Source organism: Pristis pectinata, chromosome 11 (assembly GCF_009764475.1).
Source record: "Pristis pectinata isolate sPriPec2 chromosome 11, sPriPec2.1.pri, whole genome shotgun sequence".
Taxonomy (NCBI): Eukaryota; Metazoa; Chordata; class Chondrichthyes; order Rhinopristiformes; family Pristidae; genus Pristis; species Pristis pectinata.
The window spans coordinates 84805951-84830052 of record NC_067415.1 but is presented as its reverse complement, the minus strand read 5'-3'; the positions used below and the strand labels follow the sequence as shown (position 1 = coordinate 84830052).

The following is a 24102-nucleotide window of genomic DNA, read 5'->3' as shown; positions in this document are numbered from 1 at the left end:
TAAGAAGGAATTTAAACAGGGAATCAGGAAGCTAAAAGGGGCCAAGAAATGTCCTTGGCTAGTAGGATTAAAGAGAATCCCAAGACATTCTACGCATAAATGAAAAACAAGAGGGTAGGATCACTAAAGGACAAGGGAGGGAATTTATGCCTGGAGCCAGAGGAAGTGGGTGAGGTGCTAAATGGGTACTTGGCATCAGTATTCACCAAGTAGAAGGACATGGAGAAAGTGAGGTCAGGGAGGGGTATGCCAATATTCTAGGTGATGAGGAGGAGGTGTTGGGTCTTTTGAAGAGCACTGAGGTGGGTAAGTCGCCAGGCACAGATGGGATCTATCCCAGGTTGTTGAGAGGGGCAAGAGAGGAGATAGTTGGGGCTTGGCAGAGATCTTTGTATCATATTTGACCACAAGCGAGGTCCCACAGGACTGGAGAATGGCCAGTGTTGTTCCTCTGTTTAAGAAGGGAAGTAGAGACAAACCAGGAAATCACACACGGTGACCTTTACACATCAATGGTAGGGAAATTATTGGAGAAGATTCTTAGGAAGGATCTACTTGTGTCTGGAAAAGCATAGACTTGTTAGGGATAGTCGGCATAGCTTTGTCCAGGGGAGGACATGTTGTACAAACTTGGTTACTTTTTTTGAGGAGATGACAAATGATAGATGTGGGTAGGGCAGTAGATGTTGTCTACTTGGACTTTTGACAAGGTCCCTCTGTTCCAGAAGCACGTGGGATCCAAGGAAACTTAGTAGATTGGATTCAAAATTGGCTTAGCCAGAGAAGACAGAGGGTAGTGGTGTGGGGGAGTTACTCTGACTGGAGGTCTGTGACCAGGGGTGTTCCACAGTTTTTAAGGGTTGGGACCCCTGTTGTTTGTGATATATTTAAATGATTTGGACAAAAATATCAGTGGGCTGATTAGTAAGTTTGTAGATGACACAAAAATTGGTAGAATTGTGGACAGTGAGGAAGGTTGTGAAAGGATTCAGCAGGAAAGGACTCGATGGGCCGAATGGCCTGCTTCTGCTCCCTTGTCTTGTGATCTTGTGATATGGACCAGCAGGGAATGTGGGCAGAGAAATGTCAGATGGAGCTTAATCTGGACAAGTGTGAGGTGTTGCACTTTGGGAGGTCAAATGCAAGGGGAATGTATACAGTAAATGAGGATTCTTAGGAGAATGTACAGGGGGATCGTGGGACGCAAGTCCATAGCTCCCTGAAAGTGGCAACACAGGTAAACAGAGTGGTAAAGAAGTTTTGTGCCATGCTTGCCTTCATCGGTCGGGGTGCTGAGTATAATTGTTGGGAAGTCATGTTGCAGCTGTGTAAAACTTGAAATACAAGATTTTCTTTAACTCTGCACCAAGTTGTCACTGATCAATGGGTTCCTTTCAATACACCATTTGGAGTATTGTGTCTAGTTCTGGTCACCCCTTTACAGGAGGCTTGAGAGAAGGTGCAGAAGAAGTTTGCCAGGAGGTTGCCCAGATTAGAGAGTATTGGCTATAAGGGGAGGTTGGACAAACTTGGATTGTTTTCTCTGGAGCGTCAGAGTCTGAGGGGAGACCTGACAGAAGTTTATATAGAGGCATAGATACAGTCTTTCTCCCAGGGTGGAAATGTCAAACACTGGGGAGCACAGCTTTACAGCAAGAGGTGGAAAGTTAAAGGAGATTTGCAAGGCAGGTTTTTTTACACGGGGTTCCTGGAATGAGCTGCCAGGGGAAATGATAGAAGCAGACATGACAGTGGGGTGTAAGAGGCATTTAGACGGGTACGTGAACAGACGGTGAACGGAGGTATACGCATCATGTGCAGGCAAATGACACTAGTTTTGATTGGTCAGCACATCCACTGAGTCAAAGGGCCTTTTTCTGTGCTGTATTGTTCCACGTTCTAAGCAGTAATATGCTCTTATCTCTATTCTTCCAATGCCTCTAAGAAATTGATAATAAAACTCAAATGATTAGCGGACTCATTTCCTGTTGAGTGGATCATTCACTGTCCTCTGTTCAGCTGGCTAATCTTTGGATGGTGAGTATTATAAAGAAAGCACAAGGTCAGAAACAGTTAAAATAAGTAGTGATTTGGAGACGGGTACACTGTGCAAATAGCCCCTTAGTTTTAATGACCTTCCCTCAATCGTAAGGCCAGAAGTAGGGATGTTCGCTGACGATTGCACAACGTTCAGCACCAGTCGCAATTCTTCAGATAATGAAGCAGTCCAAATGCAGCAAGATCTGGACGATCTCCAGGCCTGGCTGATATCTGGCAAGTAGCATTCACACTACACATGCCGGGCAATGACCAGAGCCAACAAGAGAAAATGCAGCTATCACCCCCTGACATTCAATGCCATTAGCATCTCTGAATCCCCCACTATCAATACCTTGGGGGTTACCATTGACCAGAAACTGACCTGGAGTAGCCACATACACACTATGGCTATGGGGGCAGGTCAGAGGCTGGGAATCCTGCAGTGAGTAACTCACCTCCTCACTCCCCAAATCCTGTCCACCATCTACAAGGCTCAAATCAGGATGAACACTCCCCACTTGCCTGGGTGAGCGCAGCTTCAACAACACTCAAGAACCTCAACACCACATGGGACACAGCAGCCTGCTTGACAGGCGCCCGATCCACCACCATTCACTCACTCCACCACCGACACACAGTAGCAGCAGTGTGTCCCATCTACAGGACGCACTGCAGCAACTCACCGACACTCCTCAGACAGCACCTTCCTAACCCACCACCTCTACCAGCTAGAAGGACAAGGGCAGGAAAAGCACGGGGAACACCACCCCCTGGGAGTTGCCCTCCGAGCCACACCCCATCCCGACTTGGAAACATATCGGCGTTCCTTCACCGTCGCTGGGTCAACATCCTGGAACTCCAGCACTGTGGGTACACCAAGGACAGCGGTGGTTCAAGAAGGCAGCTCACCACCACCTTCTCAAGGGCAACTAGGAATGGGTAGTAAATGCTGGTTCAGCCTGTGCAGCCCACATCTCTCAAATTAATAATAATAAAAAATAAGAATTTTTGGGAATGATGTGGATAATGACCCAAGTGATTGTAATGCAATGGGCAAACTGCCTCTGTAGAGAGCTGTCCCCTAACAGCACCGCACAAGGCAACTTGTCCTTGGCTTCTGTGCCCACACATCGAACCGTGCATGTCGATGCTGGGACTTCAGGTTGTTTTAAGAGTCAATAAAGCCCTGCAGCACAGAAACAGGCCCTTCGGCCCACTGAGTCCATGCCAACCATTAATGCTAATCCTGCACTAATCGTATTTTATCTTCCCCACATTCTCATCAACTCATCCCAGATTCTACTGTTCACTTGCACACTGGGAGTAATCTGAAATGGAAAATTAACTTGCGCCTTTGGGATGTGAGAGGAAACCACAGCACCCACGCTGCCAGGAGAATGTAAAAATTCCACACAGACCACACCGGAGGTCAGGATTGAACTGGGTCTCTGGAGCTGTGAGGCAGCGGATCTGCCAGCTGAGCCACTGTGCAAACCCCGTAGCCGACATCCTGTTCCCACATTGGGTTCACTGAGTCCAAGGGCCGTGTACCAACACCCTAAACTGGGAGGAAAAAAGAACTCTGCATTCTCTCCTCCACAAGTTTACATCAGGAGGGCTGCTATAAGTACAGTCACCCCATGCATTTGAGATGGTAAGTATTGATTTATTTTACTTCAGTGTATAAACAGAAAATACAGGAGATACTCAGAAGGTCAGGAAGCGTCTGCAGGGAGAGAAACTTTTTTCATACAGGAGGTGGTGAGTATGTGGAACGAGCTGCCAGAGGAAGTGGGTGAGGCAGGTACAATAATGACTTTTAAAAGACAGTTGGACAGGTACATGGATTGGGAAGGTTATGGGCCAAATGTTGGCAATTGGGACCAGATTGGGTGGGGCATCCTGGTCAGCATGGACCAGTTGGGCCGAAGGGCCTGTTTCCGTGTTGTATGACTCTGTGACTCTCTGTAAGTCTACATTTATTTTAATTAATGTTTTTAATTAATTCCTAGGGCATTAAGGTTCTTAATTGCTATTTGTAATGTTAAAAAGCTGAGATGACATTTACTTTTTGACATCCCCACTGAGAGACATGGGTTAGTGAGTAGGTGATACAGTAACCAGCTCAACACACATTTCTTTACATTACTATTGGACTGTAAGGTCAAATATAAGCTCACATAAAGAACAGCAAAATAAGAAAATTAAATGAGATGCTAAGATTTATGGAATAATTCAGTAGGATTGAGGGAGAAAGAATGTTTTCACGAAACCATCAGTACAAGATTATTAGTAATAATCCAATTGGGAATTCAGGAGAAGCTTGCTTTCCTTGGGACTGGGGAGATTCTGAGCTGGCTCCTACAGGGAGGGGTGGAGGTGAAGAACAGGGCTGGGTTTAAGGGGAAGCTAGATAAACACATGGGAGGGAGGAAGATGGTGGGGTTGGGGGGCAAGGGAGCTGGACTTGGGGCTAAAGTATCTACATGGCCTGGCTCTTGGCTGCAAACATTGAATTTTAGATGCTAATGGAAAGTTGCCATTCCTGCAGGTTACAGACTGTGCTGAAAGCGATAACTTATTTGACTGAATTTCTGGTTGATGTGCTGTTCCATTGCATTTGTACACTGTGGCCTGATTACAGCTGCAGATAAGGACCATAAACCGTTTACACACTGTCCACTTTAGAATAATTGCACATAATTCTCTTTTCCAGCCAGCTGAAATTTCTGTGGGAACTGATTAATAAGCAAAACAGTTGTATAAGACTAAATTTAAACACCTTTGGAAATGTTTGACATAGAATCATTATGGAAATATTCAAAACATACCGTCTATGAATGTTATATTTGTTAAAGTACACAGAAGAACATTGATTGCAATTTGCCTGTGAAATGGGAAGTCTCTTCTGTGAACTTGACCCAATTGCTTTTCGTTAGTCAGGTGTTGAATTTCTCTTAATTCAGAAAATGGGAGGGGAATGGAAGGTTAAACTGTGCGAGCTGAATGGTTAACCTTGCAACCAATCTCCCTTTCCTGCAAACATCAATTGTTTGGTATTATTTTAACAGGTTGCCCAGATATGTTTTCTGCAATAGTTAGTGAACTTCTAGAAGCCCAAGCAGACATCACTCCCAGGGAGTATTCTCTACAAGAGCATCAGCCCCTCAACAATCTCCACCCATCTGTCCTTTTTTTAATCAGCTACCTGGTATCTCCTTTGGTTTGGCTTGTGACACTCTGATAGGTGCTATACAAATGCACATAGTGGTACCACAGTGCAGTACCAGGGGTGCACAGTGCTGTTGGAGCCACTGCCTTTGTGTGTGAGACTGTAAACTGAGGCCTGGCTGAATGTCACTAACTTAAGGATAGTGCAGACAGCCACAGTGTCTCTCCTGCGTCAGGCTCCCCTGGGCTCAGTCAGCACCCTCTGTTGCCCAGCCCTGCTCTTTAATCCCCATCAGTACCGTCAGTCCCTGCCATCCAGGATACCTTCAAGAGGCAGCATCCATCACTGAGGACCCTCACCACCTGGGACACACCCTCTTCTCGTTACTACCATCGGGGAGGAGGTACAGGAGCCTGAAGACTCACACTCAATGTTTTAAGAACAGCTTCTTCCCCTCCGCCATCAGATTTCTGAATGGTCCATGAACCCATGAGCACCACCTCGTTATTCCTCTTTTATGCTATTTATTTATTTTATGCCTTGCTCTGTACTGCTCCCACAACACAACACATTTCACGTCATATGTCAGTGATAACAAACCTGATTCTGATCTTTGAGGCCATCAGTACGATGATGACGCTGACTCCCAACGGGGAGTAACGGATCAGGAGCAGACTTTGAGGTCAGTTATATTAGTTCTACTGATCATGGGTTGGAGAGGCAGATGACACGGTGGGGCAGCGGGTAGAGCCGCTGCCTCGCAGCACCGGAGACCCGGGTTCGATCCTGACCCTGAGTGCTGTCTGTGTGGAGTTTGCATGTTCTCCCTGTGACTGTGTGGGTCTCCTCCCACATCCCAAAGACATGGGTGTTGGAAGGTTAATTGGCTGCTGTGAATTGCCCTGAGTGTGTGGGTGAGGGGCAGATCTGAGGGGAGTTGGTGGGAGTGTGGGGAGAATGAAATGGGATTAGTGTTGGTGGGTCGTTGATGATCGGCATGAACTCGATGGGCCGAAGGGCCTGTTTCTGTGCTGTATGGCTCCGTGTGAGACTCCCTGTGACACCTTACCAACACTCGAACAACCTTCATTGTGGAAACCATTGGCAGCCTGTGCGGTGCTCTGGGGTGCAGGGAGGATGAGGACAAGCAGAGTAACATCTGTGGCTCCTCCCCCTCAGCCCATCCTGCAAGGGGTGCAGGACACCCCTCCTCCTCTGGGCTTCTTCTACAAGATTGCATGTAACAACTCACACATCTCCTCCCTTGCCCCTGAACTATCCCAAAAACAGCCTGCCAGTGAATTCCAAGAAACTTGGACTGTCCCCTTTGACCCTTGCCAATTTTTATCGATGCACCATAGAAAGCATCCTATCCGGATGCATCACAGCTTGGTACGGCAACTGCTCTGTCCAGGACCACAAGAAACCGCAGAGAGTTGTGGACACAGCTCAGCACATCACGGAAACCAGCCTCCCCACCTTGGACTCTGTCTATACCTCTCGCTGCCCTGGTGAAGCAGCCAACATAATCAAAGACCCTACCCACCCCGGACATTCTCTCTTCTCCCCCTTCCCATCAGGCAGAGGATACAAAAGCCTGAAAGCACGTACCACCAGGCTCAAGGACAGCTTCTATCCCACTGTTATAAGACTATCAAACAGCCCCCTAATACAATAAAATGGACTTTTGACCTCACAATCTGCCTCATTATGGATTCACCCTGTTTTCTGCCTGCACTGCACTTTCTCTGTAAATGTAACACTTCATTCTGCATTCTGTTATTGTTTTCCCTTGTACTACCTCAATGCACTGATGTGATGAATTGATCTGTGTGGATGGGACACAAAACAATGTTTTTCACTGTCCCTCAGTACATGTGACAATAATAAACCAATTTACCAATTTACCTTCAGACAGAAGAGGGGCAGGGATCCACTCATCGCCTTCACAAAAGCTGTGTCTAATGACCCCATGACACAGGTAACCCTCAGCTGAATAACTTAGACCCTTGAGGCAGCTTCAAACCATGGTTACTGGAAATTGGAACCAAGCTAGGGTGCTAAATCCTGGCTGTTAGTGCATCACAGGTTCTGTACCTTTCAATGAACTGATTGCCCCGATGCTGAAAATGGAGAAACTATCTTCACTAAGTAAAGTGAAAGCCCAGAGATGCTCCGTTACTGAGAAGCAGTTTGTGCTGAATTGACAAGTGAATGTTCCGGTCAATTGGGCAGGAAGTGATTATAATGTTCACGTTGGAAGCGTTTTGGCACATTAGCCCTTTATTTCCGAGTGTTGCCCCTGTCTCCTTGACATGTGTTTCATGCATTTAAGGTGAGAGGGGGAACGTTTAAAGGAGATGTGCATGGCAAGTTTTTTACACAGAGGGGGGTGGGTGCCTGGAACGGGCTGCCAGGGGTGGGGGTGGAAGCAGATGCAATAGTGGCATTTACAAGGCTGTTAGACACATGAATGTGCAGGAGTGGAGGGATGTGGATCACGTGCAGGCAGAAGAGATTTAGTTTAATTTGGCATCATGTTCAGTATAGACATTGTGGGCCGAAGGGCCAGTTCCTGTGCTGTACTGTTCTCTGTTCTATCTGGAAACACTACTAACTGCAAGTAAGGGAGTCCTGCATTTCTGTAGTGTCCTATTAAAAACCTCAGGACATCGAATAAAGAGGTTTGTAAGTTTTCTAATTTGGGAAGCCCTGCAGCCATTTTGTGCACAGCAAGACTGCAAAAAAACCAATTGTGACAAAATCACATTTCATCAGCCTGAAGCTTTCTCTCTCCGCAGAAGCTGCCCGACCCGCTGAGCATTTCCAGCGTTTTGGATCCATGTCAGGGTTGCAGTATCCCCAGAAACGTTAAAGTGATGTTTCTTTCTTTGAGAAGTTAGCTAAGGCATAAATATCTGGCTCCTGAAACAGTTGTGTGGGATGTTTTACAGCATCTGGGAAGGTAGACGAGGCTTTGATTTGAAGGACAGCCCTTCTGATAGTGCAGCACTCCCTCAGCGCTGCCCTGGAACGTACAGACTCCAAATTACATGGACAAGTTTTTGGCTTGCAGGCACCCTCTGGTCTCATTGAGTCATGGTTGAGGTTACCCTAACCTCAATAGCTTACAAATACCTCCATCAGGTTTAAATTATCCCTTTCTCCCTCAGAGTGTAACTCCTGTGTGTGAAGGGTGGCAAAAGAAGAAATTTTCTTGTTGATTTTTGTTGTAATCTTTTTTAGTCTGTATAGTTTTCACAAATAATTTTCTATGCTTTTAAAAAAATAATGTTGTCTAAAATCGTATCTACTTAATTATATAACGTCCCAGTAAAGAAATTGGTAACGGCTTCCTGGTTTGACCTGAGCCAATTGTGTTTGTGGAAATTGAAAGGCTTCAGCTCAACAGGCAGAACAGAAGAGGCTTTGTGTAAAGGTGTTCCTTCAACGCCACCCGGCTCAGGAACTCAACGGAGAAGATGGAGGTGGAGGAGGAGATGAATGAAGAGGTGGGAGGAGAAGGAGGAGGAGGAGGACGAGGCAGTGGAGGAACAGGGCAGGAAGAGGCAATGCAGATGGAGGAGGTGGGAGGTGGAGGAGGTGGGAGGTGGAGGAGGTGGGAGGTGGGAGGTGGAGGAGGTGGAGGAGGGAGGGAAGGGGAGGAAGAGGAGGAGATGCAGAAGGAATAGTAGGTGAAGGAAGTGAGAAGGTTGTTGGACCTGGAGACGATGTTGTCCGGAGGTTCTGCGGAAGTCAAGAATGAGGCACCAATCTTGTGCTCACAGCCGTTTTATTAGATGTTCATAACATAGAAATGGCAGCAAAGAACTGCTGGAACTGCAGTGGAGGGACACTAACTCTGACTGTAACTAACTCACTCTCACTCACTCTAACAAAATACCCGCCTCATGGTCTTTCTTTATACTGAAAACTGGTTCAAGCTGAATCGATAAGGGAGTCTCCCCTGAGGAGAACAGCCTGTGAGACAACAAGGACACTCTTGATTTACTCTGCCATAACAGCTCAGGCTTACAGACAAAGAAACTACAGACGTACAGAACCAACTCTACTACAAATTACCAAAAATCCCCTGAACATTTACAGACAAACAGGTAATCATATAAGCAAGCATAAGGAAAGTTAAACTGCAAGAAAAATAACAATTTAGTCCCTAATCCAAGTAGGAGGAGAGGAGGAGGAAGTGGGAAGGATCAACACACCCAGACAATGGCGAGCTGGTCAGTAATGGCACTGATGTCCCAGCCCCAGGAATCTTGAAGGTGAAGATCAGTAGACAACTTCAAAAAGATCCCATTGGGTGAAGAATCTGGTGGTCAGCTACCAGGTGGTCTCATGGTTGCTGTATAAGTCCTGTACCTCAGGTCACCTGAACTGCCTCCTAGTTTACCTGGAGATTGGAAGTGAGCAGTGTCCACGGAGATGTAATATGAGGATCTCCAAGGCGGGAGTGGAATGCACCCAATATGGCCCTCACCCCAATGGCTACCTTTGTGTGTGTTTGCAGCAATCCAGGGTATGCAGGCACCAAGTGTCACTACCTGTGAGGTTTTCCCTGTTCCCACAGTGACGTGACGGATGGGTCGGGACACAAAACCATTTGGCAGGACCCCGTGACACATTCCGTCATTTGCAGAGAGAAGTTTGTGTGGAAGGACTTTCGGCATAAGCCAAGCAGATAGTTGTCTGCACAGAAAGTCTCCAAGGCCCTGGGGAGAGCAGCAGATCCTGTGCGATGTTCCTCGAAACACTTGTCAGGAGCCAGACAATCTGGCTTGTGAGAAAAATCTTGCCTTCCGAACACGAGGAAGAATGGCATGTTTCCAAAGCATCTTTCACCTTCCCTTTGGGACATTCCAGGGCAATTTCCTCTCTGAAGTGTGGTCACTATTGTAATGTAGGAGATGTGGCAGCCAATCTGTGCACAGAAAGATTCCTTAAACAGCAATGGGGCAATGAACTAACTACCCATGTTACTGAGGTTGTGGTGCCCTCCTCTCTTCTGAAATAAATTTTCAAACTCCTGACCTCGAACTTGGTCCATTTCTAATCAGTCAGGTGACTGAAGGTGCTCTTCATCCGACTTGGTGCAATTGTATCCCTTCTGGCGCCGGGATATTTTACGCACTGCTCAGACAGAGCGTTAGTTTAACATCTCACCTGAAGGACACAAGACGGATTACAAGCTGACACAAAAACATTTGAACTTGGACCCTGAGCAATTCCATTCATTAGGGGAGCTGTCCGAGTTGCTGCAAACATTTGTGCAATCGGGAGTGAAATTCCCAGCTTGTGTACTGCCAAACGAAATCTCCTCCCATTAAGGCAGCCTGTCCTGTCTAATCGCAGGTGCCGTTCCACAGAGAGCACTGTACGATCAAACCACGTTGGATGAAGAGCACCCTCAGTCACCTGACTGATTAGAAATGGGCCAGGTTCAAGGTCAGGAGTTTAAAAATTGATTCCAAGCCTCCGATCGACCTCTTCTCAAGATTAAGTTTCCAGAGAGCACCAGGCTATCTTAACCAGCCGCAAAATGAAAGGTTGGTGACTTAATTGAAACCTTGAAATTCAAATGATCTGGATTATTTAAATATTCTATCAGCCAAATAAGTTTTTTTTTATCTGTGGCTTATTGTAGAACCAACAAAGGGCTCACAAATTCTGCGTTTCTGGAAACATGCAAAATCATTCCCTTCTGCAATGTCTAAACAAGCACTCATTTATCTCTTCTTTCTGAAACTTTCCACAGATGAAGAGAAGGCACCCAAGGAACAGAAAAGCTCAAAGGTAGGTGACACTTATTCTATATTGTGTTCTGATTGTCTTACCTCTTGCTGATTGAATGCTTCAAAATCATTCATTGTCCCTGGCTGAGTGACTGGCTGTGACAGGGAGGTTGTCTACTTGATAGTTTTGCTGTACCGAACCTTTACAAAGAACAAATTAGATGTAGAAATTCACCCCCTGACTGCTGAGATACTTGTTGGGTTATAAGGGATATCTGGTGCATCAGTATAATTCTATTTTCAGAGAACTAAAGGAGAATTAAATTCCCTGAATTGGGCTCCAAATTTATCGCCTCTGACACAGGGACCATTAACCCACAGCTGACGGGCATTAGATTTGCGTTTGTGTAAACCACCAACTTAAATAATAACTTAAGCTGGTTCACCAAAAGTAAATAATGTTTGTACAATAACTGGTTGCTCTTGTTTCCTTGAAATGTTTATGGGAGACCTTGTTAGTGGAAACAGGGAGATCGCCAACTCAAATGGATATAAGGTACTAGCTTTGGTGGTCACACCCACATCACAGACATTAATTAAAAATGAACATTGTTCCAGGTTGAAGGAGTTCACTGTTCTGTTACAATCTGCAATTACTTTGGCGTCTTGTTGAGACATCTTGTGAAATCTTGACCAGGTCACGCAGTGTGTGATACAGATTGTTACAGGTCAGTGGTGTGAGACTCACCAGGAATTACAAATTAACAAAGAAAATAAAACAAAATGGCAGATGCTGGAAATGTGAAATAAAAATAAAATGCTGGAAACCCTCAGCAGGTCAGGCAGCATCTGTGGAGAGAGAACCAGAGGTAATGTTTCAGAACTGACCATGGGAATAAGCTGTGAACAAGTTTGTCTGGCCATTGAGTGAATTAGAGAGTGAGAACATAGACAAAAGGATGTAGGAGTAGCAAAATGCAGGGCAGGAGGACATGCTCGGCAGGTCAGGCTGGGAATATTCTCCACTCCCAGAGGGGGAGAAAAAGAAAAAAAAGGATTTAAAAAAATCAAGCGAGCTGAACCAATATCACAGATGCAAACAGAAATCAGGTTACCTGGAGCTGTAGAGTTCATTATTGAGTCCAGAAGGCTGCAACGTTCCCAGACAGAAGATGAGGTGCTGTTCCTTAAACTTTGGTCACCCCAGTTTTACCTTTCACTCCTCACCCTCCCTCACAAGCTTCTTTTGTCTCCTTCCCAGTTTTGACAGAGGGTGTTCGACCTGAAAGATTAGCTCTGTTTCCCTTCCCACGGACACTGCCTGCCTGCTGAATATCTCCAGCATTTTCTGTTTTTATTTTAGATTTCCAGCATCTGCAGTTTTCTTAGATTTGAATTCAACAATTTGTCCACTTTTCAATAAATTAATGTACTCCACATAATCAACAAAAGTATAATTCCTGAATCAGTGTGATGTGTAGAATCACAGAAGGGTTCAGCCCACGGTTCCGATGCTGTCTCTTTGAAGGAGCTTGTCAATGCATCTCATTTCCCCAATAGTATTTCCTCTAGCAAGGAGTGTGCTCAGGAGTTTAAACCTTCCAGCTTTTAGAGGGGCAGATGCTCATTCTTAGCATGATGGGGGAAACATGCACATGTCCACGGCCTTGGGCGAGTCATTCCCCCGTCTGCCCTAGACTGTCCCTCCTCCCCTCACCCACAGCCCTGCACAATTCCCCCCTTCAGGCATCTGTCCGGTTCCTGTTGAACATGTTTCACTGTCCTTGGACAGTGTGTTCCTGACCACAGTTCCTTGCCGTGTAAAGAAATGTTGCTTCCCTCACCTTTGGCATTTCCTCAAACTTCATTATGACAGAGGAGGAGGCCATTTGGCCTATCGAGTTCATGCAGGCTCTAGGAGCAATCTCATCACTCCCGTTCCCCCACTTGACTCCCTGTAATGTTCTCTCTCCCATTCTACCTCTCACTTACATATTAGGAGCAATTTGCAGCTGCCAATTAACCCACCAACCCGCACGTCTCTGGGATGTGGGAGGAAACCGGAGCACCTGGGGGAGACCCACACGGTCACAGGGAGAACGTGCAAACTCCACACTGACAGCGCTGGAGGTCAGGATCGAACCTAGGTCACTGGAGCTGTGAGGCAGCAGCTCTACCTGATGCACCCCTGTGCCAAGTACCTTCTGTTTCTGTCCCCTCTGACCACTCCACCATCATAAAGAAACCCTTCCTGATTTCAAACCTCCTTATCAAATGTCCCCTTAACCTTCAAGGTAAATGGATGCAGCTTCTCCAGATCCTCAATATAAGTAAAGTCTTTTTATTCCTAACAATCCCAGTAAATTTGCTCCAGAGGCCTTGAAATCCTGCTGGACATCCTTGTGAACCATTACCCCTCCATCTCTGACTGCAACCATTGTAGTCTTCCACTTAAATAGAAAGGTTTTAGTTTCAATCCCACCCAAAGATTTTAGTTTAAAGTCTCAGCTGGAACTGCAGACAAGTTGGTGTCCTGTGAGTGGCATCACCTTTTAAACTAAGATTAAACCAAGATCCCATCTCTTTAGTCTTAGTGTAATACAGCACAGAAACAGGCCCTTCGGCCCAACTGGTCCATGACAACCAAGATGCACATCTAAGCTAGTCCCATGTGCCTGTGTTTGGCCCATATCCCTCTAAACCTTTCCCATCCATGTACCTGTCCAAGTGTCTTTTAAATGTTGTTAATGTACCTGCCTCAACCCCTTCCTCTGGCAGCTCGTTCCATATATGGACCACCTTCTGGGTGACAAAGTTGCCCCTCAGGTTCCTATTAAATCTTTCCCCTTACACCTTAAACCTGTGTCCTCTAGTTTTTGACTCCGCAACCCTGAGAAAAAGACTGTGCATTCACCCTATGTCCCTCATGATTTTATGCACCTCTATAAGATCCCCCCTCATTTTCCTCTGCTGTAATGAATAAAGTTCCAACCTGCTCAACCTCTCCTTATAACTCAGTTTCTTTTTTATAACATGTCCATTCATTTGGACAATGCAAACAGGGACTAGTTCTCTGTTGGATACACTGAAAACGAACATATAGGTTATACCAAAGCAATATCTCGGAGGCTTTACCTGGTTATTTATCACCTTCAGATTACAAGCTTGTTTCATACAAGATCGCTAGATATGAACTGTAGTGTTGTTGTTCAAAGCGAAAGGTTAGTGAAGATCTGTTTGGTTAGTAAAGATGCTATGTCATTGGAAGAGCATTGGTCCTTATGATTGACTTGAGGACTGATCTGAGGTGATTGAAGGGTTTGCTCGGGATGGAGAGAGAGCTGTTCCCTCTGATGGAGGAGTTTCTGGTGGAGGCTGCTCTCAGAGTTGGAGTCCAGTCACTCAGGAGTGATATGAGGATGCACATCTTCAGACAGCAGGTGCCGGGAATCTGGAGCTTCCATCCCCAACAACGTGCTGAGGGTCAGAGTCAGTGGAAGTTTCAAAACTGAGGTTGATAGATGTTTGTTTGGGAGCAGTAGAAACCTAACGCAGGCCGATGCAGTCAAGGTACAAGTCAGTCATGGAGAAATGGGATGCCAGAAGGTCTGAGAGGTGAATGTCCTCCTCCTGTTCCGATATAACATCCCTAAGTGAATGTCCACTGCAACGTGAAGTGAGAGGTTGAAGGCAGTAATCTGGACAATCTCTAAGGAGTTTGTACGTTCTCCTTGTGTCTGCGTTGGTTTCCACCGGGTCTCCGGTTTCCTCCCACATTCCAAAGACGTACGGGTTAGGAAGTTGTGGGCGTGCTATGTTGGCGCCGGAAGCGTGGCGACACTTGCGGGCTGCCCCCAGAACACTCTACGCAAAAGATGCATTTCACTGTGTGTTTTGATGTACATGTGACTGATAAAGGTACCTTATCTTATTTTATGAAACTCAGCATGCAGGTAGGTCAGTCCAGTAATTATTATAGAGGTGTGTTATTGGTCAATGTAAATGAAAAACTCTGCAGATACTGGAAATCTGAAATAAAATTAAAGAATGCTGGAAACACTCAGCTGGTCAGACGACATCTGTGGAGAGAGAAACAGTGAACGTTTCAGCCCTAAGACCTGATGAAGGGTATTCAACCTGAAACATTACCTGAAACAACCTGAAACCTACCAACCCAAGTGCCTTTGGGATGTGGCAGGAAACCAGAGTACCCAGAGGAAGCCCACGTGGTCACAGGGAGAACGTGCAAACTCCACACAGCACCACAGGTCAGGATTGAACCCAGGTATCTGGCGCTGTGAGGCAGTGGCAGTACTAACTGCGCCTCTGTGCCGCTCTGGCTATTGGTCCAATAACTTGACCATTATGTTACTGGGGACCCATACTGTATCCCCTTCCATCCATCAAGCCCATCCTCCCCCTGGTCCTACACGCCCAGGACAATCCCAGGTCCACCTCTGACCTCCTATCTGACCAGCCCTTGACCAGCTGACTGTGTTGGGTGACCAATGGACACCCAAGCTTGTAGTTTAGGGTCCATCCCACCAGGCCTGCGGATGGACAGAGGGCACAGAGTTTGCTCCTCATGTTACTCTGGAATCCTGGCAACAGTTGGATTTCTTGCTCCTAGAGGTTTATTCTCTTGTTACTGGATCTGGATTTTCCGATTGCCTTTCCTATTCCTGGAGTGCTCCAAAACTGACAGAAGGGATCTTTCCCAAACGAGATGTTTCCCTGAGGCACCAACGGCTCTCTAAGCTGGTGGAGAAAGCCACCCTCGTACCTTGGGGACAACCAGTCGATGTCACTAAGCGAGGTTATGTTGTTCTCACCATTGAGCTACCACCTTACAATGACAACCACATTTTCGAATTTGTGAAATGTGTATGAGAGGTACAAACTTTTCTTTAGTGTGCCTGGTCACTGACTTAAAGCATTATTTCTGCTTCTTTCTCTACAGATGCAGTCTGACCTCCTGACAATGGCCAGCATCTTCTGTTTCAATTTCAGATTTCCAGCATCTGCCATACTTTGCCTTGGTGTGTGTCCGCCCCTCTCTGGTTGCAGCTGGGCGTCTCTCGGTTTAGTGTTTCTCATGCACCCCTGTAATTGAGATGAAACAATGTCAATAAGAACCAATTAATGCTTCAAGTCCTCCCACCCACGCATGAAGATGCCGTGCTTGGAAAGTAGGGGCAGGTTGTGACATGTGGTACTCCTGCTCCTTGTCATAGTTGGACCATTGAGGAAGATTGGAGGTCATTTATCTTTGTTTTCTTACAGCCAAGTATTTTCGGATATCCCATCAGCATCTGTTTCATTGTGGTCAATGAATTCTGCGAAAGATTCTCCTACTATGGCATGCGAGGTACCAGCAGTTTTATACATAATATGTCAGTGAACCCTGAGTTCCATATGGCAGTGTGTGACTGTGTGTGCTCTCCTGGATCAGAGCTGGTTGGGGTGGTGAACTGTTCTCGCACAGAACAGTGAAGGTGCTGCCTAGGGTCCTGCATCCTAATGGAGAACATCTTCTACACGAGAAGCATCTCCCTAAGGAGTAGCAACAATGAAAGAATAAATGGCTTCAATAGCACAGTGATGACATTACTGAACCAGCATCTAGAGACCCGAGTTGAATCCCACCATAGTGCATGACGATTTAGCTTCAGTTAATTAAACACATCCAACATGTGAAAAAGAATCTAGTCCCAGTAAAGGAGATCATGAAGCTGCCAGGTTGTGAAAGTCTATAAGGTGCACACATCTGCTCCAGGGAAGGATATCTGCCTTCCTTAACTGCTCGGTCTATACATAACTCCAGACCCACCAATGTTGGTTAACTTCCTCCTCAGTTCAGGGGTAAATAGGGATGGTGAATAAGTGCTGGGGTTTCCAGTAACATCCACACCTCATGAGCAAATAAAAAGAAGGCTGACATTTACCCAGCAGCCTTAATCTGATGAAACATCCTCACATCAGCTGTGAACTTATGGAAAGTTAGAGGAGGTTCAAGGGGCTTAATGGCCTACCCCTGCTCCTCATGTCTACATTCCTCGGTGCTTTGTAATTGAGTCAGTGGACAACCCTTCACACTGAGCCGCATGAAGTAATATTGAGACTGGTGTCTCAAAGACTTGGTCAAAGAGTGTCCCATGGGTGAAAGGAGGGCTTTAGGGAAGGAACTGCACAGATCAAAGCCTTGACAGGAGGGATTCACATTGGGGATGAGCACGAGGTCAGAATTGGTAGAATTCAGGGGATTAGAGAGGGGCTGGAGGAGCTTACAGAATGGGAGGGGCCAGACCATTGAATGACTGGTGTTGGTTTGTTATTGTCATGTACACCCAGATGTAGTGATAATATCTCATCAGGCAGATCATGCCCTACATTGAGGTAGTAAAAAGAAAACAGAGATGAGTAGTTTTGTATCGTCGAACATAGCACAGCTCAGGAACAGGCCCTTCGGCCCACAGTGTCTGTGCTGAACATGATGCTAATTGAAACTGATCCCGTCTGCCTGCACGTGGTCCGTATCCCTCCATTCCCTGCCTGTTCGTGGGTCTGTCTAAATTCTCCTTAAGCGTTGCTGTCTGCTTCCACCACCTCCTCCAGCCGCATGTACCGGGCACCCATCACTCTCTGTGTTTTAAAAAAAACTTGCCTCGTAAATCTCCTTTAAACGTTCCCCCTCTCAACTTAAACCTATGTAGGGACTATCTCTCCATATCTGTCCATCGACTGGAGACAGAACGGGTCGGCGAGCACAGAGGGTGAACAAGATTCTGTGCAAGTGAGGATACAGGCAGGAGAGGTCTGGATGGCGCTGGGTTCACAGGCGGCAGAGCTCTGGATGGTGCTGGGTTTACAGGCAGAAGGGCTCTGAATGGTGCTGGGTTTACAGGTGGAGAGCTCTGGATGGCGCTGGGTTTACAGGCAGCAGAGCTCTGGATGGCGCTGGGTTTACAGGCGGTGAGCTCTGGATGGCGCTGGGTTTACAGGCGGTGAGCTCTGGATGGCGCTGGGTTTACAGGTGGCAGAGCTCTGGATGGCGCTGGGTTTACAGGCAGAAGGGCTCTGGATGGTGCTGGGTTTACAGGCGGCAGAGCTCTGGATGGCACTGGGTTTACAGGCAGAAGGGCTCTGGATGGTGCTGGGTTTACAGGCGGGAGAGCTCTGGATGGTGCTGGGTTTACAGATGGAGAGCTCTGGATGGCGCTGGGTTTACAGGCAGCAGAGCTCTGGATGGCGCTGGGTTTACAGGCGGTGAGCTCTGGATGGCGCTGGGTTTACAGGCAGTGAGCTCTGGATGGCGCTGGGTTTACAGGTGGCAGAGCTCTGGATGGCGCTGGGTTTACAGGCAGAAGGGCTCTGGATGGTGCTGGGTTTACAGGCGGCAGAGCTCTGGATGGCACTGGGTTTACAGGCAGAAGGGCTCTGGATGGTGCTGGGTTTACAGGTGGAGAGCTCTGGATGGCGCTGGGTTTACAGGTGGAGAGCTCTGGATGGCGCTGGGTTTACAGGCAGCAGAGCTCTGGATGGCGCTGGGTTTACAGGTGGTGAGCTCTGGATGGCGCTGGGTTTACAGGCAGTGAGCTCTGGATGGCGCTGGGTTTACAGGTGGCAGAGCTCTGGATGGCGCTGGGTTTACAGGCAGAAGGGCTCTGGATGGTGCTGGGTTTACAGGCGGTGAGCTCTGGATGGCGCTGGGTTTACAGGCGGTGAGCTCTGGATGGCGCTGGGTTTACAGGTGGCAGAGCTCTGGATGGCGCTGGGTTTACAGGCGGGAGAGGACATGGGGAGTCGTGACTGAAGGATATGAAACCAATGAGCTTGAAAGCAGAGACTAGAACAGCAGAGGACCGGACAGCCCACTTTATGTTGCAATTCAGTTGGAATCGTGGAGCCAGAAAGTCATGGAGTTATACAGCACGGGAAAAGGCCCTTCGGCCCAACTCCTCCATTTCGACCAAGTTGCCCACCTAAACTAATCGCATCTGCCCGCATCTGCCCTACATCCCTCTGAACCTTTCCTATCCATGTCCTTACTGAAATGTCTCTTAAATGTCATTATTTTACCTGCCTCAACTACTTTCCCTGGCAGCTCGTTCCATCTACGCACCACCCTCTGAGTGAAGAAGTTGCCCTTCAGGTCCCTTTCAAATCTTGTCCGCCTCACCTTAAACCTGTGCCCTCTAGTTTTCTGTTCTCTTTCCCTGAGAAAAGACTGAGTGCATTCACCCTGTCTACGCCCCTCATGAGTTTATACATCTCTATAAGGTCACCCCTCAGTCTCCTACACTCCAAGGAATGAAGTCGTAGCCTGCCAGACCTCTCCCCATAACCCAGTCCCTTGAGTCCCGGCAATGTTCTCAGCCTTCTTTGCATTGTTGCACACTAGTTTCCTATTTTAGTGAAGGTGAAATGTCTGAATAACTGATGATGTGACAATTTCCTGTTCTGTCTCCTTCACAGCGGTGCTTGTGTTATACTTCCGCTATTTTCTTCGCTGGGATGAGGATCTCGCTACAGCAGTTTACCATGGCTTTGTTGCTTTGTGCTTCCTAGCACCTATCCTTGGAGCAATCATTGCTGACTCTTGGCTGGGAAAATTCAAGTACGTTTCTTCAAAATTTGTTTCATTTCATAAATAGGTATAGGAAGAAAGTCTGGTATTGCTATGGCATCTATGTCAACCTCCTAAAACATCCAGCCTGTATCGGAGCAAGCTCCCACACTGTAATACTGTGCAAGTATGGCAAAAGGACTGGAGATAACTCCCTCATTGAAGCAGTGGCCTGGGATCTTTGGTGCCATCTGAGAGAGTAGAAGGAGCCTTGATTTAAATTTTCGTTCAATAACACAGCACCTCTAATTGTATCTGAGTGTACATGTGTGTGTGTGCATATCTGAATGTGAATTATTATGTTTGTGTGTCAGTGTGAGTTTGTGTATCAGAGTGTGGTTGTGTGTGCATCTGTGCCTCTGTGTCAGAGTGAGTGTGTGTCTGTATATGTGAGTCAGAATGCACGTGACTGAAGGTGTATGTGTGCATTTGTGTGTGCGTCTGAATGTGTTTGAGTGAGCGTGTGTTTGTGTGAGACTCTGTGTGTGTGGGTGTGTGTGTGTGGGTGTGTGTGTGTGTGTGTGTGTGTGGTGAGATTCAGCATGTATGTGTGACTCAGATTGTGTGTGTGTGTGTGAGAAAATGTTTGAATATGAGGATCGGGTTGAGGAGATGGAGGGTGGATATTTGCTAAATGATTTGGTAAACACAGGGAAGAATATGTCAATCAACAGTTGTACCAGTGAAGGTGGCTATTTCTCCCGTGCTTGGGAAGCAACATCAGAGAACAGCTCTACTCAGAGACTTGTGTCTTTGATTACAAGTATGCAGACATGTGCAAGCCAGGGTATTGTCATGGAGTGTGGAGGGGTGTTTTCTATGCTGCCAGAAATGGGCACTTTCACTGCTTCAGCCCACACACTGAGTGACCTGGAGGCACTTGTGTTCTTCTCTGAACGAGTCCTTTTTTTTTATTGCCTACAGGACTATCATCTATCTGTCTATTGTGTACACCTTTGGACAAGCGGTTATGTCAGTCAGTAGTATTGCAGACATATCTGATAGTACTGGAGACGGTCACCCAGATAACCTAAGTTTGCATGTGTAAGTAAACTCAATTTTTCAATTAAAGTTACATCGGTAATGTAAGCAGTGTAGGTTAACAAATCTCTGCAGTAGTATATGAATCCATAAACTTGGGGCATTGTTTAAGAGAGACTATTGAATGTCAGTGTTCCAAGAAATCTAGATGTCCTCTAACAGCTCGTTTGCAAGCAGATACAGCAAGTAATGAGGAAAGTTGGTCTCGACTGCAAGGGGCATAAAGTAAGACTCGGGGAAAGTAAGGAGGGGGGGAATAGGGCTGATGGGATTGCTCCTCTGGGAGTTAGCACGGGCTGAATGGCCTCCGTCAGAGTCTTAACAAGTAAAATGGATTAGTGGAGGTGAGACCAAGATTGGAGAGAACATAGAAGAGTACAGCACAGGAACAGGCCCTTCGGCCCACGATATCTGTGCCGACCATGATGCTAAATTAAACTAATCCCTTCTGCCTGCATCTGATCCATATCCCTCCATTCCCTGCATAATCGTGTACTTATCTAAAAGCCTCTTGAATTCCACTATCGTATCTGCTTCCACCGCCACCCCTGGCAGCCCGTTCTAGGCACCCACCACTCTGTGTGTAAAACAAAACAAAACTTGCTCCGCACATCCCCTTCAAACTTTCCCCCCTCACCTTAAAGCTATATCCTCTAGTTTGATATCAAATACTAATTTGATATTTCTACCCTGGGAAAAAGATTCTGACTGTCTACCCTATCTCCGCCTTTCATAATTATACAAACTTCTATCAGGTCTCCCCTCAGCCTCTGATGCTCCAGGGAAAACAATCTAAGTTTGTCCAACCTCTGCTTGTAGCTAGTATCCTCAAATCCAGGCACATCCTGGTAAAGGTCTTCTCAACCCTCTCCAAACCCTCCACATCCTCAACTACTCATTAGTAGACCATGAACTTATTGAATGGTGGAACAACTTTGAGGGGCCAAATGTCCTGCTCCTGATCCTTGTGTTGTCTGGTTCAGAGGTGAGCATGGAATCCAGTGGGGTGCAGCCAGCTTCTCCCTCAACATCTGCGCCAAGGTCCAAGGGTTACAATGCAGGATTTTGTTTCTCCCAGAGGTCTATCGATGCTCGGATTGCTGCTTATTGCTCTGGGAACTGGTGGCATCAAACCCTGTGTGTCTGCATTTGGAGGAGACCAGTTTGAGGACCATCAGGTAAACACAACTATTAAGCTTAAAGTGCATGCTTTAATCTGCTGCTAAAGCCAATAAAAAATGCTTTAAAATACCGTACATGTTAACAATCACTTCACAGCAGTGGGATATTTCTTAGTTAATTGCACAGCAATGGGCAGTGTTTTTTTTAGTAATTATTCAAGTATGAACATTACAGGACATGTTGTCCCTGGTTGAATGGAGTATCTCATGATGTGCCCTGTTAGTTAGACCTATCCCTGCATTCTTCAGCTCAATTTATTCCCCTGTACTTCGCTGGGGGACATACCTGATAAAGAAAACAAAGTAGATCTCAATGAACAATTGGACCAGCCATCTGTCGCCTGAACAAAATGAGTTATAAAGGGTGGCAGAGGAAATCAGGTGAGTTCAAATTAGGTACAGGGAGTTATGGAGAGAGGTTGAGCAGGCTTGGACTTTATTCATTGTAGACTGAGAGGTGATCTTATAGAGGTGTATAAAATCATTGGGGCATAACGTACACAGTCTTTTTCCCAGCGTTGGGGAATTAAGTAGAGGGCATGGGTTTAAGGCGAGAGGGTAGAGATTTAATAGGAACCTGAGGGGCAACTTTTTCACTGGATATGGAATGAGCTGCCAGAGGAAGTGGTTGAGGCAGGTACATTAACAACATTCAAAAGACACTTGGACAAGTACATGGATAGGAAAGGTTTAGAGGGATCTGGGCCAAATGCAGGCACGTGGGACTAGCTTAAATGGGCACTTTGGTCGGCATGGCCAAGTTGGGCTGAAGGGCCTGTTTCTGTGCTGTATAACTCAGAGGGACAGATAAGGTGAGGGCGGTCGGGGGGGGGGGGGGTGGGGGGGGAGTGGAGGTGGTGGGAAGACTAGATTAAAAGAGAAAGGAAAACTAAGAAAACTTGTTAAGTTCTTAACATTTAAGGTTAAAACAATCTCTGAGAACAATTTACTACTTGCTGGTGAGAGATTTTTAGAGTTTCTGGGCCAGATATGTTTAGGAAGAAATCATGTCATTAAAAAAAAGTCATTAATAACACAGTGTTGAGTCCCAGCCCTGATTTTCTGCAGTGCTCTGCAATGTATTTCTGCATTTTCTGCAATGTATCAGTTCATTGGAACGGTCAGAAGTTGGTTGAAAGGGGGGAGACTTGTCTTCACCACAATTTGTTGGAGGATTTAGACATGGCTGATGGCATCATTAAACCTACTGTAACATCAGCAGCTACATCGCTGCAGGGTCAGTGCTACAGGGTAAATGTGATAATCTGTGAATATCTCAAAGTGTCTTTGGTTTCCTTTTGCTACTGGAGTCAATTCTCTCTTCTTTCTTTCAAGGAAAAGCAAAGGAGCAAGTTCTTCTCAATTTTCTATTTATCAATCAATGCAGGAAGTCTAATTTCCACAGTTATTACTCCCATCCTGAGAGGTACGCATGTCTGATAAGCAAGTATCAAAGTGCAGCTATCAACTGCAAAGTTTTTGATGGAACTACTAAAAACCAATCAAAGCCTTTGTTGATCAACATTCTGATTGAAAAAGCATTGAAGCCAATTGCAAAATAATCTGGCATTCTTAATTTCTACCGTTTTCTGGATGCAATGATTGAATGTGCCTTTCAGTGTGGCCCAGTACAACTGGTTTTACATCAATGGATTTGAGTATTACTCCATGCGTTACTTTGACAGAGGGATAAAAGAACACAAAAGGGTCAGTCAACACCTTGCACCAATTCAATCATCACCAATCTTTAGCTCAGCTTCACTTGATTCCCAAACCTCAGCAATCTTGCAATTTGATTCCCAAATCCTCAATAAACTCAACCCAGTGCTGAAACATCAAGTCATGAATAATTCATGAAATGGTTTTGCGTATTGGCCTTCTAACCATGGAATGCTCTCGTGTTTTAGAACAAAAATGTGGCCATGTTCCCCAGGCATGTTATCCTCTGGCCTTCGGGATCCCAGGGGCGCTGATGGCAGTAGCTTTAGGTAAGTCTTACTAATTCTTTTCTCCAAAAGGTTTTGTTGTGTTGCTTCAAACTGCAGTGATGTAAGTGATCACTACAGTGTAAACGATGCTGAGGGGTGAAGTGACCATGTGGGGGTCTTTTGCTTGTAGGTACAACATCCAATAATTTACCAAGTTTTCATGAAGGGAAAGATCCTACACTGTCGATGCATTAGGGGTTGTGAATGCTGTAAGGTGGCCCAGGAACCTGCAGGGATTAATGGCTTCCTTGGCACTGCAGCGAGGTATACTCAGAACAACAATGTCCGGGAAGAGTTGAGAAAA

At 46.3% G+C, this 24102-nt stretch overlaps 1 protein-coding gene across 1 annotated transcript in view; it reads left to right on the top strand.

Moving 5' to 3' along the window:
• The first annotated feature begins 10640 nt into the window (after positions 1–10640).
• The window catches only part of LOC127575760 (solute carrier family 15 member 1-like), a 39872-nt gene continuing 26410 nt past the window's right edge, over positions 10641–24102 (top strand). Inside the window, exons 1-8 of the mRNA XM_052025813.1 lie at positions 10641–10776; positions 10986–11023; positions 16246–16330; positions 19438–19579; positions 20513–20632; positions 21708–21807; positions 23146–23236; positions 23718–23798. Coding sequence (XP_051881773.1) covers positions 10770–10776; positions 10986–11023; positions 16246–16330; positions 19438–19579; positions 20513–20632; positions 21708–21807; positions 23146–23236; positions 23718–23798 — 664 coding nt within the window. The 5' untranslated portion in view covers positions 10641–10769. The remainder of the gene's footprint in view (positions 10777–10985; positions 11024–16245; positions 16331–19437; positions 19580–20512; positions 20633–21707; positions 21808–23145; positions 23237–23717; positions 23799–24102) is intronic.